Source organism: Aspergillus aculeatus (genome assembly GCF_001890905.1).
Source record: "Aspergillus aculeatus ATCC 16872 unplaced genomic scaffold ASPACscaffold_4, whole genome shotgun sequence".
Classification (NCBI taxonomy): Eukaryota; Fungi; Ascomycota; class Eurotiomycetes; order Eurotiales; family Aspergillaceae; genus Aspergillus; species Aspergillus aculeatus.
Genome location: NW_017962979.1, coordinates 712859 through 730941, shown reverse-complemented (window position 1 = coordinate 730941; position 18083 = coordinate 712859). Strand labels below are relative to the sequence as shown.

Genomic DNA, 18083 nt, shown 5'->3' with positions numbered 1-18083 from the left:
GGGGGTTTTTTTTGGTTTTTTTTTTTTTCTTTCTGATGGCTGTGGGATCCTTAGCCCTGGGGCTTACCTTTCCATTTCGCTTTTGGGACAAAGGTTATTGTTGAGCGTGGGGTGGGATGTTGCGGTGGCTGGGAGGGGGCAAGGGGAGGGGGCAAGGGGAGGGAATCTTGTCGCCGTTGTTGGGGGATCTTATGATTCGAGAACGGTTGGGCTGGGTTGATTTATCCCCTATGGGTAGTGGTCCTATGTCATGTGTCATATGCCATAAGTTATGTTTTCTAGGGCCAGAGAGAGAGAGAGAGAGAGAGGGAAGGAGGGATCGGGGATGGGTTGGAATTATGGGTTGTGTGTGGTTTTTGCATATGTTTTGCTTGGCCGCTGGATGGAGGATGGGCTGTGGTTGTGGTTGTGGCTGGTTCTTGTGATGGACGATGTGTTGTACTGTAGGTGAGCCAGCTTATGTCCTCTAACTATAGTGAAGCTCCTGCGTACTTCTTTCTCGAGGGAGCGAAACGCTTTAATGGAGTGGGTTGGGTGCAGAAGGATTACGGTACCGTGTAAACGAATTTCTACGCCTTCACTCAGGGCATGTATAGATTTCACGTTTTTTGGGCTCCTAGTTCCCATAGCATTTATCCTCGAGGTTGTAGTGGCCACAAGATTGTAGCGGTCACGGTTCGATAAAAAAGGAAGTGCTTCTTCCTATCGTTGTATGATCTCTACCAATCTATCTCCTTGTATAGACTTGACCTACCTTACTGTGCAAAGGCGATTCCCCCGACCTGTTCATGTATATAAGTAGCAGTTCCCGGTGTATATATGTAATTTAGTAGTCATCAATCATCATCCCGCATACCCGGAAGGAATTGCGAGAAACAAAACGGTCTTGTCACTCAAGCATCAAGGTCCAGAGCCTCCAAGATTCTATCAAGCTTGTCCATGAGAATCTGATAGTTGAGCGCATCCTGATCGAATTCGTCCACAACGACCTCACCGTCCAGCGTACGGATGACGGGTTGTTGTTCTTGATCTGTGTCTCCATCCATGGCTGGGGTTGGGTATGAAGTTCCGTTCCTGGTGCTAGAGAGGTCCAGTGCCTCCATCCCCTCGACAACCTTGTCTACAGCGTTACCGTTCTCTTCGTCACCCTCTGTCTCCGTGGTGGTATTCTGAGCTTGTGCGACGGATTGCTGCCGCGCTTCTTCCTCCATCATCTCGTCGATACCGGCGTCGTCGAACCGGAGCCGGAAGCGCTCGCCGAGATAGAACCGGATGTCGTCGAGCAACTCAATGGAGTCGGTCTCCTGACGACCTTGAATGCGGGCAGCAGACTCCTGAATCAGCTCCGAGAACTCGGGGGAGTCGATATGAGCTTCTAGTCGGTAGGCGAGGTAACGGGCGGCGAACTCTTCGAGGCGCTGGACGCGCGTCAGCCAGGCGGCGCGGATAATGGCGTAGATGTCGAGGTCGTCCTCTTCCATAGTGCCGCGCGTGCGGGCGGCCTCGGCCTGCGACATGTTGCCGCTGCCCAGGGTGCTGATTACAACAGCGGCCTTCGTCTTCAGCTTCTCGATGAAGAGCATGTCCGCGGCGAAAAGAACGTCGACAGCGATGTCGAGCGGAAAGTCTGCGCGCTCCGTGTAGAGAAAGGTGAGCACAATCTCGAGGACGTCCGGGGAGCAATCGACCGGGATGATGTTGAGATGGTCCTTCATGTGCGCCTCGCGAAAGGGGGAGGTAAACATGGTGTGGAAGAACTCAGAGCGTAGGAGCATGGCCCGGTGGCAGGGGAATAGCGTGCTCTTCTGGACGCGCGGAGGGGTAGAACCGCCGTTGGTGCCAATATGCTCGTCCACATCATCGAGGTCCTCGTCTGCGCGGAGCAAGACGTCCGCAAATAGGGTGTTGTCTCTGTCCCATTTGACTTCATCCGCTCGTGAGGTTTCCACAGTCACCTTGTGTTGGAGTACATTCACCCGGAACCACTCCTCCAATTGGTCACGCCCTTTGGCCACCTCGAGCGTCCGTCTTTGTCGAGCGAGCCTTCTATCTCCGCTGTCCAATATACTATCCAAAAGTGTATTGATTTCCAAATGCTTGGCAATCTTATCGATATTAGAAAAGACCTCGGACTCGGTGAACCCGGTCCCCGGGCCACTCCGGATGTCGCGCGGGGCTTCGCCAAAATAGAGGTATTTAATCGCTGTCCCGAATGCTTCTGGTGGCATTGTGCTAGGAAGCCTCCATATCGACGTGTCCGGGGCAGTGGCCAGTTTGTTGCGGAAATAAGGAGAACGTGCGGCCAAGATGAACTTGTGCAAATGGAGAGACTCATCGCCTGCTGTTACAACAATATCCGCTGTCGCAGGGCTTTCGCGAGTGAGCAGTGACGTGATGTGAGCTGCAAGAGGCTGCAGAGGATCCGTCGACTTCGAATAGTCGTACTCCAGGAGCAGGTTCCGTATCCGATCATTGAGGGCGTTATACAAACATCTATCATACTGGAGTTAACATCGTGGGCTGACTAATAATCACCGGACATTGAGAGTGACACAAATGACAATGTGCATACCTTTCTCCCTGAAAAGTGTCCCGTTCGCATAAAGCTCCGGACTCGAGCAGCAGCTGAGCGACCTCGTAGTGGCCGCAGAGACTTGCCTTTTGCACGTATACTGGTTACTACTGCACGGCAACGCCGACTCGCCACGCCGAGCCTGGCTAACAGCCTGATGGTTATTCAAGGTAGACTTACCAGGATCAAAGGGGTATAATCGTATGGATCGCGGGCATTGATATTGACTCCTTCCGTGATTTTCTCCTGACAAACTTTCAAATCCCCCTTACGACAAGCATTGCAGAGCTCCCGGAAGGGTTCGCTAAGGTCAAGAGGGTTGTCGTCCTTGATTGTCCCCTCCTTGATAAGCTTTTTCTCATTGTGCAAACTTATCTCCAGCTGATCCTTCCGGAGGACCTTCGGTTCATCCATTGTGCCAGGGTAGGAGGTTGGCAGGGTAGATGAGATGCAAGCAATTCTTCAAGATATGCAGGTATTTGTTGCGGAGGACGGCGGGGGAGACGACCCCGAACGGGGCAACATTTTGGGTCCCCCGTCTTATCGATAAGCTTGGGTCACGTGAGACAAGAGCCTAGACAGCCCCTGCCCAAAGGGGACCAAGGGGATTGAAAGAACTTCCTTGTCCCCTTGCATTTTTCTGGTTCTCTTTCTACTCAGTACGCTTAACCTTGTTGATACCCCCACTTACCATAGGGCGTCTTGCAGGTTCAAGCAAGCAAGCTTTCGATGTTAATTCTGTCCCATGCAGCATTGTGAACCGTTTCTGACGTCCCGAACCACTGACGGAACGATGATGATGATCAATGACCCGCTTCACCGCCCGGTATCCCTACCGCCTGCTGTAACCAGGCAAGAGTCGTGGCCGGCAGCCGTTGCTGAGCAACAGTCTGCACCTAAACATCCAGCGCTTCCGTCCCCGTTGCATACCTACTTCTTTAAATCTACAACGCAACCACATGTTCCCACCCAACATCGCTCCATACTAACCCAGCAGGTTTCAGTCACACAGTGTCGACTCATAAATGCCATAGGCTACTCGATCTTCTCCGCTCGCCACTTATTCCCGACCTTCGCCTTATACTTCAGATTCTTGCCTGCGGCCTTTCCTCCAAGCAGCCACAATGGCAATTGCGTTAGCGGAGGCAGACAAGTATGAGGTGCTTGAAAAGATTGGTATGAGACACCAGAGCTCCATTTAGGCATGCAAGTGAGCTTCGGACATCAACTTACTGATCATGAATGCTTAGGTTGCGGTTCCTTCGGAATCATTCGCAAAGTGCGACGAAAGGCAGACGGCTTTGTAAGGATCCACCCATCATTCAAGCATTGGACCCTCTTATGCTTACAATCACCTTTTGTCATAGATACTCTGTCGCAAGGAAATCAACTACATCAAGATGTCGCAAAAGGAACGAGAACAGCTGACAGCCGAATTCAATATTTTAAGCTCTCTTCGACACCCGAACATCGTCGCCTACTACCATCGCGAACACCTCAAAGCGAGTCAGGACCTTTACCTTTACATGGAATACTGTGGTGGTGGGGATCTCAGCATGATCATCAAGAACCTGAAAAAGACGAACAAATTTGCAGAGGAAGAATTCGTGTGGCGCATTTTGTCCCAATTGGCGACGGCGTTATACCGCTGCCACTACGGTTCTGATCCTCTCGAAGCTGGAAGCATTCTAGGCCCTGCTCCTAAACAGTCTGGTCTCAAAGGGAAGCAGGCTCAGATGACTATCCTTCATCGTGATCTCAAACCAGAAAACATCTTTCTTGGCAGCGACAATACTGTCAAGCTCGGTGACTTCGGTCTCTCGAAGCTGATGAACTCTCAAGACTTCGCATCTACCTATGTCGGTACCCCATTCTACATGTCGCCCGAAATCTGTGCGGCGGAACCCTACACATTGCGATCTGATATTTGGGCTGTCGGCTGCATCATGTATGAGCTGTGCCAGAAAGAGCCGCCTTTCAACGCCAGAACCCACATCCAACTCATCCAGAGAATACGCGAAGGCAAATTTGCTCCCCTGCCTGATTTCTACTCACCCGAGCTGAAAAATGTTATTGCAAGCTGCTTGCGCGTCAACCCGGACCATCGCCCTGATACTGCAGCGCTGATCAACCTTCCCATCATCCGCCTGATGCGGAGAGAGAAGGAAGTTGCCGACCTTGAAAAGACTTTGCGAAAGCGTGAAGAGACTGCCGCTCAGAAGGCTAGAGAGGTGGAACAAGCATACACTAAATTGGACAGAGAAAAGCAGCAGATGAAGGCTGAGTTGGAAAATACCGTCAGACGAGAGTGGGAAGTCAAGGCTCGGCTGGAGATCGACCGTCAGGTGCAGAATGAATTGGAAAAACTCCGAAAGCGATTCGACTTCGAGGTCCAGGAAAGGGTTGCACTAGAGATCGAGAAGCAAAAGAAGAGCGGTGCTTTCAAGGAGGATAGCAATTCCCGGTCAAACAGCCTACAATCCCAGCTATCCAGCAGCAATGAGGATGCCAGTAACCCACCGAGCGCCGATATCACCCAATTGTCGCTCGAATCTCCCGCTCCCAGCAAGGCTCCGCGGAAGGAGACACGCACCCCATTAACTCGATCGAAGACCGTGGTCGAGTCACCAATGGATGTCCAAATGGCCGAACCCTCACCCATCTCAATTGCATCGCTTTCCTTGTCTCCCCGTCGCACATCTGGAACACACTCTGGCAAGAACATTTTCGCCGAAGCCGACAGACAGCGAGCGAAGTGGGAACCCACCCTAGCGTACTCCGATGATGAGGACGATATTCCCGATTTGCCCTCCCCAACTCGCCCCAAGGTCAAGCCAGACCCGTTCAAAGCCCCTTCACGACCACTCCTGCGACAGAACACGGCTGCATTCATGCAGAAGCTAAGCACCCAACCGCCTATCTTCCCCACCAACGCTTCCAGACTACCACAGGTGTCAGGTGGCCTCTCCGACATGCTTCCTAGAGAGAGCAAGCCCCGGTCACCTCATCGGCGTTTGTCCAAAATCCCATCTTCAGCGAATCTGGCTGCCGATGCTGGCTCACCCACACGCAAGTCTGGCGTCAAGCAACTGCCCTCCAAAACCAACAACGGCGGTGAGGACATGTACAAGGCCGTGATGCAGCGCAACATGGGGGGAAGGACGTTGGTTGAACTGGCGCAGGCGCGCGCGGGTGGCCGTCCCGTTGATGAAATCAAGCGATGTGCCAGCGACTCCCGGGGCTTGAAATCCAGTGCGCGAGACCCCCCGGCCGTGTGGGATCCCGAAAAAGACGAGATGCCCAGCCCATTCTTGGTCCGGGGAAGAAAGATCATTCGCAATTTGAGGTAGCTACTATCGCGGAAGGATAACGCCATGCCTTGACACGGCCCATACACATTGAGTGTCAGCAATCTTGTCTTTCAGTTTCGCCGGTTGACCCGGAAACTCCTTATGACATACACGCCTTTTTGGGTATCTACTGTTGACCGCTCATCGTCAATATACCATTTAATAATTGAAGACATACTTCGGAGTTATACGGCTTGGGTGGATTGAATATTCTCGAACCGGAGTTTGACCGTGCGAGACATGGTGAAAGCTCGATGATGCATTTTTTGGTGCGCTGCATCTTGACTTTGAAAACTTGATCGTCATATGAAGACGCAACACCCTCTACTTTCCTTTGTTTCTTTAATGCCGTGATGAAGTCCCTCAATCCCCTCAAAATTTCCCCTTTCCCCTCCCCCCAATTCTTGTCTCTTTTCCCCCACTCACATTGCACACTGTACAGATAGTGACTGCATCTGTCCATATCCAGCTCGTCTGGTGGTTTCTGGTTACATTCTCCATGCCATGACATTGCCCCATCCCCCCTCAATTCCCCCCTTTCGATTTTTCTGCGATGCACATCCCGAAAAGTCTGTACACTCGTTTGACACCTGTACATTTCCTATCTCTTTCGTCTATGCATTTGTGGTGCTCTGCGGTTGGTGTTGATCTGTTGATCCTTGGGCTCTGTGGTTCTTTCGGAAATTTGCTCTCAAAGGGAGTTGTACATACATACACACACATTCTGTTTCTCGTTCACACGGTCCTGCGCTAGATTGGATGATCAATAAGTTGTGATCTACGGTTCCAGTAGCCTTCAACCTACGAATCCTAAGAACTAGAGTTACGACTTTTGGTAAAGGAAAAGAGCGAGAGAGCGAAATTCGGGTACGTGGATAAGGCGCTGACTGATCAACAGTCCTCTTCCCATACCCTCCCCCTCCTCCGTATAGTTAATTCCCTTTGGCCCCGAAATAATTGTCCTGGATATTCATTAATCTTGATTCATGGGGATCTATGCCTCCTCATCTTCAACTTCTTCGATTTGAACTGATCGAAGCTCCTGGTTGAACCTCCTTTCCTCCTCTTCTAACATTCGCCTTTGGGCGTCGTCGTCTGTCGTTTCTGGTTGACCTACGGCCTCTGCTGCCTCTGCTACCCCAGCTTGGCCCATTTCTGCCTTGTAACCTGCTTGCTCCAGCCGGTCCATCTCTTCCGGCTCCAAGAGCTTACCCTGCCCTCGTATAGAATCCTGCTTAGCTCTGACGGCAGCGGGGATGAATTTGTTGATGGCCTCTTGTCGCAGGTCTCGGATCTGCGGCTTAGCCTCATAGACTGCCTTGGCTTCGACAACGGGAGGTTTTGCAGGAAGAGCATGTGGTCCTCGTGTACCCTGGGCCTGGTCGCCGCCTGGTCTCCTCTGGAACTGGCGCGGAATCGGCGGGGGTGTATCCCGAGGCATGGGTATCCGTCGCACCTCCTCATCTGTATCGTCGCTACTCTCACTATCCCGATCATGCCGTCCAAAACGGCCGCCGCCGCCGCCGCCACCACCACCATCCCTCCTGCGCTTCCCTAAAACGCCTCCATCGTCACCGTCGCGGTCTCCGCCGCCTCTAGACCCGAAGCTCGCGAATTTGGGAGCCTTATCTCCCAGTGCTTCTCGAGCCTTGAGCACCGCGCGATGATCTCGTTCGAGGGCTTCGAGCAACTGCTGATCACGTGGCCGCAGCTTTTGTCCCGATGCCTCTATCGACTTAATCTCATCAATCTGGCGCTGTATGCGCTCCGGGTTGCGACGGGCTAATTTCTCATTCCGGCGGGCCAACGCTTCGGCCTTGCCCTTCTTGAGGCTCTTCTGCTTATCTAGTTTCCGCTGCGCCGCGGCAGGGTTCATGGTGCGCTCTTTATCTTTCGGCATTGTGTAATTTTTCTGATTATTAGATCTGCGAGGATGGGCCTGAGTTCCGCTGATGATATGCAGGCACTGATTCGACTTGTACTCAAGTCTCGAGTGAAGGGGAGGGGGTTGAGTCTGTGTGCAGCTGGCTAGACGCGGGGTGTACTTGGATTCGCTCAGTCTATTGAGTAGGATACATCATCAATTAGCCAACATCGCAACTATACATGTCGCCGATAATCCTGCGCTGACAGTAGAGGGGGAAAAGGCGCGGGCTGGGCTGGGGGCAGCATAAGAGGACGTATGCATATGTGTGTATGTATGACAATCTCCGGAATGTGCGTGGCCAGAAGGAAAAGAAGCGAGAGATTCCTGCAGCAGCCCAGAATGGCATAGAAAAAAAAGGGGGGGGGGGGTTGAAGATTGCTCACAGGCTGATGACAAAAAAGAAGGCTGCATGAGCAAGCCTAAACACGGGAGTAGCGGATTCGCGAAGCCGCAGGTGTAGCTGCGGAATCTTGGCTAAGACCAATGAACGTCGCGCGGGCGCACCGTTCTAGCCTCACAGGTTGGGCAGCGTGCGATGGCTGTTGAATCTAGATTGAATAAGCGAGTTTTGATTTGAAGGGAGGTCGCAAGGTAGTGAGGTTGATGGCGGCTGGGGAAGCGCAGCGTGCGGCAATCTGGGCGCCTTGGTTGGTGATAGAAAGGGTTGAACGGCAGATCAGGGTTGGTAGGTAAGCGGATTCGAGGCGGCTAGAGATTGAGGTTGGGGAGAAATTAACGGAAATTCGATTGCATGCAGAAGAGCAGCAGAAGGAGACAGATAAAGATGATTTTGAAGAAGTTAGAAGCTAGAGAAGTACAAGTACGGAGTAGAGGAGCGTTCAAGGTTGAAGGAACGAACCGATGGAAATTGCGGGCGGGCGACATGACGGTTGCCCAATTGGGAAGCCTCCGGAGCGGCGGGCGGGCTTCATCTCTCATCCTCACAAAAATGAATGAGCCTTCGCAATCGCATTCCAAGTTCTGCTTTACTGCTTCGTTCACTACCAAGGGAGGACGACTCTGGCTAGATTCAGAGCTTCTGTCTCCTAACGAAGAAGAATCTTGCTGTTGTAAATCGTTGTGTCGTCCTAGAACTCTCTCCTCGTACTCCCCCAAGTCTGCTAACAAGCAGCTGTCCGTTCCTATACTCCTAGACGGTTATACCACCGGCGGCCGGATCGCATCCTGCTTTCAGCCTTGATCACACGGTCCCTCCCTGAAGAACGGGGCCTGAATGAAGGCAAGGATAGCCACTCGATCGACCTTGTTGAAGCATCAAGCCTGGCCTTGTCTCCTTTCTTATACCCATTGATTGCAGCAATTTGCGTGCACGTCGGTTGCTGCCATCCGTTCTGTCGCGCTCTCCCCTCCCCCTCCTTACTCTGCCTGGACGCCGGCGACCACCACCATCACCGACACTCTTCACCATCCTCTTCCCTTCTGTCGCCCTACACAAATCGGTCTCTTGGGGCAAATCCCGTTTTTCTTGAAGGAACTTGCGTTAGCCTTGACTTCGTGGAGATCAGACCCAGTTCGCCGTCGGTCTCCTTCCAGTGTAACCCCCCGACCGACTCACGAGAGCCGCTATTCTTCGTTCCTTTTCTTTGCCGCCTACAAATTATTAGGCTGATTTCTTTTCCTACCCAGCTTCCTTCGGTGGCCTCCAATGACACCGTAGGACGCTCAAGGAGCAATTAGGCCGCCCTGGGGCAGAGGCATACTTCACCACCATTGACCTGCTCGCGGCCAAATTCCCTCTACCCAGCAGGTGATTTCCCTCGCCGCGCCTACCCACTACCTCGTTTCGCAGCCGCACCGTCCTCTAAGCTTCAGCCACTACGCTCCTTCGTGGTCTTTTCCCTTACCTACTCCGGTTCTCATCATGAACTGCGGTCCGTCTACATCCACACTACGAGATCAACTGGCGCTTCCTAAAACATTGTCGCGGTAGGAGCATGTCTCTGCCGGGACCAAATGTCCGTATCAGCATCGATTCCCGACACTTCGCTTGGCCTTACCTCCTCCGAGATCCAGATCCTAAGACAGCAACAACAAATTGCACTTCAAGGCAGCCATGGCGCCAATGGCATTTCCAGAGGCAGGGGGACCGGACGCACCAGCAATTCCAGTTCGCGCGCCGCCAGTGCCGCCAGCAGTCAGGGCCGTTTGCTTCTGGACCCTTTGAGTTTACGAGCGCTTTCGCAGCAGCTGGATGCCTTACAGCAACAAATTCGGAGTCGCATTGACTATGTATGTTTGACAATCCCTACAATGTGCAAAATATGCATGTTTTAGCATCTCTCCTTCTCCTCGGGTGACCAGTTTGCACTCGCTTTGCTGCCGCCTGAATACAATCTACGGCTGGTGGAAGACGTTACGTACTATACATGCGCGCATATATCCTAATAGCTCTCAAAGATCTCGGTTGCTAATTTGCAGTAGCTCGAGGAACAAATGCAGCTATCAATTCAGAACAGCTACGATCGTGCTGGAAATGTTGTACGCAATGCCGATGCTGAAATCGCCCGCACACGTTCCATTCTAGCCTCCATAGATGAGCTGGAAACTGAGCTTGCCAAGATCGGCCACATAAGAGAAATTGTGAAAGCATACCGTGGCCGCATAGAAGGTCTTGACCAGCGCCTGGACCAAGCTGCCCGTCGGAGGCATTGAGACACGCCAATTTACCCTATTCGCTTCAACTAGAACCATCTTCTTCTACATTCCGGTCTATGAAACGCCGCTTTTCGCCTATGGCACTTATTTGTCGTCATCCCCTTCATCTACTCTATTTCCTTTTCATACGGCCGAGGGACAGTCCTTTTCCCACCATGCTCACTCCTCTAATCCTTTACGCTTCTGTATCCACGGGATAAATCGTTCAATTCACTGCAACCCTCCTGGGCAATAAGAAGCCTCTCAAACCTGAGAAAACTCAAACGAAAGCCCAGAGACATCGACATTGAAACTTTTTAGCGCCCACCCTCGCGTTTCGCCAACAAAAAACTGCAAATCATAAACCGATACTGTCCTCACGGACTCAATGACATGACTTTACAGCTCTGCACAACTAGCACAGCGTTCTATATGCTTACTATGATTCCAATCATGGTTGAGCCATGAGTCTATGGGAGGAAATAGTTTCTCTTTTGGTTATGTATTCGAAGGACTATTGACTAGAGATTTGGATGTTCGCCACGCGGCGATTTTGAATTCGAGATGATCGAGGCTTGACAGGAACAAGCATGGCGTTATTGGCATTTGAACTCTACTTTTTACTTGGCTACCACTGGAGCTTGTCTCCTGATTTATGATTCACGCCTCCCAACCTACGAATCTGATGACCCGACTGTTTGTTCCATCATGATGCGATTCCCCGGTATGCATTTATATTTATTTGACATGACGTCTTTTGATTTTAATATTGTCTTCGCTTTTAACTCTGGAACCCACCGTGCGGTAGCACCCTACATCATTGGACCTTCCCACTGGTCCTCGTGATATATAGGCACATGTAATATTGATGCCTCGGTCAGAATGAACCCGGCAGATGATTAGCACTGCGACTTGCAAGACCCGAGAAAGCCGTTGCTGTGAGGGACGATTGCAGGTAATGGTGTTATTTGCAAATCCCTTCATGTCGTGTTGGCCGGAGCACTTCTGTTAGAGCGAAGCAAAGAAACTAAGCTCAATGTGAATAACTCGATGTATGCCAGTTGTACCAATTCAGTAGGCATGACGGCACACGTGCAGAGCCTCACGGCGAAAGATCCGGCGAGATCCCGAGGATTGAGCCTGGCTAAGAAACCGACGACGTCCTGCCATAGCTTTTAAGGACTATCTTGCAAGATCTTTCAACGATCATATGCTGATTGGAGGCAATACGAGACAACGGCTTCGATGAACATCTTTGTAGCGTGGGTAGTATCCTCAAGAGCCTGCATCATTCTGATTGTCTTGCTTCTCTTGCCCTTGTTCTTGCCGACGATCAGTCAGCTTCTTGCTGCGCTTCTCTGTTTGAGGGAAACGCTTCTCTGACCCGCAAGTAGAGCAACGAATGACCAAGAGTTCAGCCCATGGCTTTCTGCGGCCGCGGCTGGGATTCCTCATTTCGCGCGTACAAGTTACTCCAGGAAGTAGAAGCGTATCACATCGCTTGCAGAAAGATCTCTTCATGTCAACCGGTAGGCGAAGTTGCGTTTTCAGAGATACGCCGCGCATTTGCGACAGGTAGTTCCGAGAAAGCTGAGGTAGCTGGCCCGTCGCCGCGTTCTGCCCATCCAGGGCCGTGGTCTCGCTCACAGAACCAGCAGAGGGAGAAATGAGTGGCACTATACGTGTTGAGACACTCGGCTTCTGGTCTTCTGTCTCATCTGTGGAGTCACCGACATGACGAGCGCTGGACTGGGCTTGCAGGAAAGTGGCCGCTTTGTATAGATAGTCAATGCGCGCGCGTATATGACTGTTGACACCTCCTGCAGAATCTTTCTTGCCTTTGGATTTTCCTTTGACCATTGCGATGATTGGCCGGGGATCAGACCTTTTCAATGATTGTGTTGCAACAGTCGTACTGGAGGATGTGGAGAGAATAATAATGGATGAGGAAGCTTTCCTTCACTATGAAGCTAACCGAATGCGGTCGCCAGGCCCCGGCCCAACCATGACTAATCGACTTTGGCACGTGATCGAGCTGTCTAGGCTCAGCCGCTCCATCCCTTCGCGCGGCGAATGTCCTTCCCTCCATCTCCATCGCCTTCCTTCGCGCCAACCAACCTGCCATCACCCTCAATCTATCTCACAGCATCAGCGAGAGCATCTCACGTACTACTCAGAACATAGATCTACCTATTCCCACCGGTTCAACCCCGCTTTTTCGACCACATCGGACCTAGGCTTCTTTGCCTTGGTAAAAGCAACGCGCCTCAACAGACAGAGTTTTCCCCATCCAGACCACCTTTTATCTCACCACAAACCATCAACATGTCTCACGAGGAGGATCTCATCGACTACTCCGACGAGGAGCTTCCCACCACCGATGCGGCCGCGACCACCGCTGCTCCCGCCGCCAATGGAGAGGCCAAGAAGGGCGATCTGACTGTTTCTGGCGGCCGCTCCGACAAGAAGGGCAGCTATGTCGGTATCCACTCGACCGGTTTCCGTGACTTCCTGCTGAAGGAAGAGCTTTTGCGTGCCATCACCGACTGCGGTTTCGAACATCCATCGGAGGGTTAGTCCATCATACGTATTCTTTCCCAAAAAACCAAAACCTCCCTCCATTGCTCCAATTTTCAACGTCCGTCCGTCCGTCCATCTCCGCGGGAAGGAAAAAGAGTTCCATAGTCGCTTCCGGGCATACATATTTCGTTCGAGCTTGTGGGCGGCATGAGGATGATGCGTGTTTCGGGTCATTAAAAAGACGAGCCCAACCCTGCATGCAAGAGTAGAGAGCAATCTAGGCTTCCGCTTGTTGCTTTCCTTTTGCTTGGCAAATTACGGCAAGACCATGTTCAGCAAGATCCTTGGGGCCTTATCTCGCCTGTGACCACTTGATATTACTATTCGAGTGGATGTGTTAAAAGAAGCCGCATCGCTTCTTCACTGTTTTCACATGATACTCGTCCTCTTGCCGCCTGCAGAGAGCTTTTGGAATTGGAGTCTGTATCGCTGGTGATTGGATTCATCGATCCGTTGCTCCCTCGAGATTCTTCTTTGTTGTGTTTTGTGCTGGAGTTGTCAGATTAATGTGTCATCCTTTATCTCGATACCTGGGGGATGGACGGACTTTGCGACACGGATTGCTTTACTTTCATTTCAAGTCTCATACATCGAGTACAAGTCTAACATACGGTCTCGCCTACCACAGTCCAGCAAGTTTGCATTCCCACCGCCATCTTGAACGTCGATGTTCTGTGCCAGGCCAAGTCTGGTCTCGGTAAGACTGCAGTCTTCGTCCTCACCACATTGCACCAGCTGGAGCCTGTTCCGGGAGAGTGCTCGATCCTCGTTATGTGCCACACCCGTGAGTTGGCCTACCAGATCAAGAACGAGTATGCTCGTTTCAGCAAGTACCTTCCCGACGTCCGCACCGCCGTCTTCTACGGTGGTACTCCCATCCAGAAGGATCTGGAGGTCCTGGCGAACAAGGAGTCTTATCCCAACATTGTCGTCGGTACTCCCGGTCGTCTCAATGCTTTGGTCCGCGATAAGAAGCTGTCACTGCGCAATGTCAAGGCTTTCGTTCTTGACGAGTGTGACAAGATGCTTGACCAGATTGGTTAGTTCTTTTTCATCCTGTGATCCGTATGCATGCTAATCATACGTCATAGACATGCGCCGTGATGTCCAGGAGATCTTCCGTGCTACCCCCGCCGATAAGCAGGTTATGATGTTCAGTGCCACCCTCTCTCAGGAGATCCGGCCCGTCTGCAAGAAGTTCATGCGCAACCCTCTCGAGGTCTACGTCGATGACGACACCAAGCTCACCCTTCACGGTCTTCAGCAATACTACATCAAGCTCAGCGAGGCGGAGAAGAACCGTAAGCTGAACGACCTTTTGGATAGCTTGGAGTTCAACCAGGTTATTATCTTCGTCAAGAGCACGCTCCGTGCTCAAGAACTCGACAAGCTGTTGCGCGAGTGCAACTTCCCCAGTATCGCAGTTCACTCCGGAGTGAGCCAGGAGGAGCGGTAAGTCCGCCTCAGCAGGAGATCAGGGGAAAGGTTACTAACAACTTGTAGTATCAAACGCTACAAAGAGTTCAAGGAGTTCAACAAGCGTATCTGTGTCGCGACTGACGTTTTCGGTCGTGGTATCGATATTGAGCGTATCAACCTCGCTATCAACTACGATTTGCCCGGTGATGCCGACTCCTATCTCCACCGTGTCGGTCGTGCCGGTCGTTTCGGTACGAAGGGTCTGTCCATCTCCTTTGTCAGCACCGAGGACGACGAGAAGGTTCTCAAGGACATTGAGAAGCGTTTCGAAGTTGCCCTTCCGTAAGTCCTTAATCCATATATCCTTGCAATATAGACTAACAAGGACTTCTAGCGAATACCCCGAGGGCGGTGTTGACTCCAGCACCTACATGGCTTAGATGGTTGGTGGTTGAAGCCACGGGCTGTTGAATACGATCAAGCTATTTCCTTTATATCTCGTCGTTAGTTTTTATTATTTCCTTTTGGCGTGATGGTTCGGTTACATTTTCCTCGCTCTTCGGCGAGGCACTGGTTGGATTATGCCCGGAAACACCAGAGACATCTAGGCAGAAAAGCATACTGAGTCATAAGCAAGCAACTACCGGATACCAGTGCCTTTTAGCATGACAGCTGTATTATCAATGTATGTTTGAGTGGGAGGTTCCAGCACGTAGATCAGTAGATCGGCGCGTCTTATGAGTAGTTGTTCAATAACGTAACATCGACGCAACAATTTGGAAGCCTCTTCTGATAAGCAAGAAGAATCTCCGCCAGTTGGTAATTGACCTTGGGCGAGTGAGTTATCGATAAGCCCGCCCGCCTGCCCCTGTGATTAATGGAATTAATGACGCAACACGAGGAAACGGCCCCTCCTGCTCCTGGTACTCCCCCCACTTGAATTAAAGAGAACACGAGAAAGAGTTTATGAAGTGATTGATTATATTCCGTGCCTTTCCTCATCTCTGACTTGCCCTCTTTCTGTACACGCAGACACACACACACACACACTCTCTCTCTCTCTCTCTCTCTCTCTCTCTTCCTCCCCTCCTTCAACTCAAAATTTCCTCTCCCCTCAATTCGAAGCCATGAGCCCCCGGTGCTTCATCATCCGCCACGGCGAGACCGAATGGTCCCTCAACGGCCGCCACACGGGCACCACCGACCTGCCCCTCACCGCAAACGGGGAGAAACGCATCAAAGCCACCGGCAAGGCCCTGGTGGGGAATGACCGATTGATCGCGCCGCGGAAGGTCGTTCATGTGTATGTGGTCCCCTCTTCCCTTCCCTTTTCCCTTCCCAGTTTCTCTAGCTGTGCACACAAAAGTGTGTTGCTGTTGTTTCCGGGAGATCCGGATTCCAAACCTCCACAATGCTGTGCTTTGCGCAGCGAGTATACCCACAGACACACACAAAGTCATGAACACAAGACTAACCCAGAACCCCGTGGGCGGGGGAGAATAGATACGTCTCGCCACGAGCCCGCGCGCAACGGACGCTTGAACTGCTCGAGATCGGGTGCAAGGAGCGGCTGCCGTGGACGGCGGCGCGCAAGCCCGAGGTGGAGGAGCCGATCCGCACGGAGGCGCGGGTGGAGGTGACAGAGGCGGTGCGCGAGTGGGACTACGGCGACTACGAGGGGTTGACGAGCCAGCAGATCCGGGAGGTGCGGGCGCGGAACGGGGAAGGGAGCTGGGATATTTGGCGCGATGGGTGTCCCGGGGGAGAGTATGTTCTGTCCCCGCTTGTGCCTTACTGGAAAAAAAGAAAGAAAGAAAGATTGGATCTGGAGTCCCTGCTGGTGACCATGATGAGTTGCTGAAGGATTGTTGTGTGTGTGTGTGTGTGTCTGCTAACAAGAGCGCGATGAACCCAGATCCCCCGAAGACGTGATCAAGCGGCTCGACGCCCTCATCGCCGAGATTCGCGCCAAATACCACGGCCCGTGTTTCGAGTCCGAGTCTGCCAAGGGGGATGTCCTAATCGTGGCGCATGGACATATCCTGCGGGCGTTTGCGATGCGGTGGACGGGTAAGCCGTTGACGGAGACGGCCTTGATTTTGGAGGCTGGTGGTGTGGGCACGTTGAGGTGAGTCTTCTTGCCCCAGCTTTTCCCCTGCTTCTCGTCCCTTTTTTCCCCGTGTCAAGTGCAGTCGAACTAACCCCCCCTGAAAAAAAAACAGTTACGAGCACCACAGCATCGACGAGCCGGCGATCATCCTAGGTGGAGGGTTCGTGGTCGACTCCTGATCCCATCCTTATTTTCGATTCCTGCTTTCCGCGAACCAGACACGGTAGGAAGTAGCGTATGATGGAAAGTTGGTAGACTGCCAGATAGCGTTGTACTGGCAGTGGCGATGGGTGGTAATGGTGGTAATGGTGGTAATGGTGACAACGGGGAATGAAGCATCCCCATTGACGATCAAAAAGAGCAATAGAATCAACCTCCAATATAAATAGCAGTTAGCAACATATCCAATAAATAGATTGGGCCATAGATCCCAAGAGGCAAAAGAAAACTTACATTGATTGGCCCCGAAGAATAACCCATAGCATTACCCCCTCCCTCCCTCCCTCCCTCCCTCTCTCTCTATACCAAAGGCCTAAACTCCTCATTCACTCTCACTCTCGCCCCCAGCCCCAGCAGCACCAGCAGAACCAGAGCCAGAACCAGAACCACCACCTTCAGTCTTAATAATCCCCTCCTCACCCAACACCTTCGCCGACCCCATAAACAGGGCCCCGACATATCCCCCCAGGAAGCGCATATCCTCCGCCTGGACGGCCGTCATGCGCACCAGGTTCTCCGTGTCGCGGAGGTGACTGTTCAGCTGCGCCAGCTGCGCGTGCAGGTTGGCGTACTGCCGGGTTTTGGCCATGGACATGCTGGTAGTGCTGCTGCTGCTGCTGCTGCTGCTGCTGCTGCCGCCGCCGTAGTCCATGGAAGGAGCCGCCGAGGAGGGGAGGATGGAATGGCGGGGCATGTGGTGGGAGTGGCTTTGGCTGTGGGTGTATTGGTGGGAAGGAGGCATGGTTGTCTACGTTTTTCGCTCGATATAAACTGAAACTCGTGTGTTGGCAAAGGCGGTAGCTGGCGAGGAGATCGGGTCCGTGGTTGTAGTTGTGCTTGAAATTGAGGGCTCTCCGTTTTGTTGACATCTACGGTTCGGGTCACGTGCAAGCGTCGCCGCGGAGATCCCCTCCAAAAGCTTTACACCTTACACCGACTACCATTGCAATAAAATGTTCCGATCGAAGTTGGTTCATTGTGGAGGACATGGTTCTTTCTAATCAAATGAACAGTTGCCGTGCCATCTGACGGCCTGGTGGCTTTCACTATTACTCTGCATGAACATGAACCCAGCCAAATCAAACACAGCAATCACCCGAATAAATGATGAACCCCCTGCTCTTTTTATGCGCCAGAAACCAGACCACGATGAAATAAAACGGCAGGGCTGCATAGGAACATTAAAAAAGACAATGGTTTAGGAAATGCAAAGGAGGGCATGCATGTCAGACTGACTTGGATAAGATAAGG

At 52.1% G+C, this 18083-nt stretch overlaps 8 protein-coding genes across 8 annotated transcripts; 4 read left to right on the top strand and 4 right to left on the bottom strand.

Annotated features, from left to right (window-relative positions):
- Nucleotides 1-893: 893 nt before the first annotated feature.
- On the bottom strand, nt 894-2986 carry ASPACDRAFT_114700 (ankyrin repeat and BTB/POZ domain protein; the record flags this gene model as incomplete). Its single annotated transcript, XM_020195824.1, has 3 exons — nt 894-2493; nt 2573-2658; nt 2753-2986. The coding sequence occupies 3 exons, from the start codon at nt 2984-2986 to the stop codon at nt 894-896; spliced, it is 1920 nt and encodes a 639-aa protein (XP_020058414.1).
- Nucleotides 2987-3696: 710 nt separating this feature from the next.
- nimA (serine/threonine protein kinase nimA) lies at nt 3697-5922 on the top strand (the record flags this gene model as incomplete). The annotated part of the gene is made up of 3 exons (XM_020202400.1): nt 3697-3748; nt 3823-3875; nt 3940-5922. The coding sequence occupies 3 exons, from the start codon at nt 3697-3699 to the stop codon at nt 5920-5922; spliced, it is 2088 nt and encodes a 695-aa protein (XP_020058413.1).
- Nucleotides 5923-6769: 847 nt separating this feature from the next.
- Nucleotides 6770-8205, bottom strand: ASPACDRAFT_114696 (WW domain binding protein 11). The gene has a single exon (XM_020195823.1). It carries the CDS (start codon nt 7820-7822, stop codon nt 6917-6919), a length of 906 nt encoding a protein of 301 aa, XP_020058412.1. The 5' UTR covers nt 7823-8205; the 3' UTR covers nt 6770-6916.
- Nucleotides 8206-9823: 1618 nt separating this feature from the next.
- Nucleotides 9824-10522, top strand: ASPACDRAFT_40891 (uncharacterized protein; the record flags this gene model as incomplete). The annotated part of the gene is made up of 2 exons (XM_020200838.1): nt 9824-10099; nt 10292-10522. 2 exons carry the CDS (start codon nt 9824-9826, stop codon nt 10520-10522), a joined length of 507 nt encoding a protein of 168 aa, XP_020058411.1.
- A 1257-nt stretch (nt 10523-11779) lies between these two features.
- Nucleotides 11780-12364, bottom strand: ASPACDRAFT_58452 (ribonuclease P Rpr2/Rpp21/SNM1 subunit; the record flags this gene model as incomplete). The annotated part of the gene is made up of 1 exon (XM_020203350.1): nt 11780-12364. One exon carries the CDS (start codon nt 12362-12364, stop codon nt 11780-11782), a length of 585 nt encoding a protein of 194 aa, XP_020058410.1.
- Nucleotides 12365-12596: 232 nt separating this feature from the next.
- ASPACDRAFT_114688 (ATP-dependent RNA helicase SUB2) lies at nt 12597-15152 on the top strand. Its single transcript, XM_020195822.1, has 5 exons — nt 12597-13076; nt 13713-14123; nt 14176-14536; nt 14588-14845; nt 14898-15152. The coding sequence occupies exons 1-5, from the start codon at nt 12830-12832 to the stop codon at nt 14941-14943; spliced, it is 1323 nt and encodes a 440-aa protein (XP_020058409.1). The 5' UTR covers nt 12597-12829; the 3' UTR covers nt 14944-15152.
- Nucleotides 15153-15630: 478 nt separating this feature from the next.
- On the top strand, nt 15631-16792 carry ASPACDRAFT_50808 (histidine phosphatase family protein; the record flags this gene model as incomplete). The annotated part of the gene is made up of 4 exons (XM_020202399.1): nt 15631-15806; nt 16007-16270; nt 16419-16631; nt 16726-16792. 4 exons carry the CDS (start codon nt 15631-15633, stop codon nt 16790-16792), a joined length of 720 nt encoding a protein of 239 aa, XP_020058408.1.
- A 362-nt stretch (nt 16793-17154) lies between these two features.
- On the bottom strand, nt 17155-17574 carry ASPACDRAFT_40888 (DASH complex subunit HSK3 family protein; the record flags this gene model as incomplete). Its single annotated transcript, XM_020200837.1, has 1 exon — nt 17155-17574. One exon carries the CDS (start codon nt 17572-17574, stop codon nt 17155-17157), a length of 420 nt encoding a protein of 139 aa, XP_020058407.1.
- Nucleotides 17575-18083: the final 509 nt, after the last annotated feature.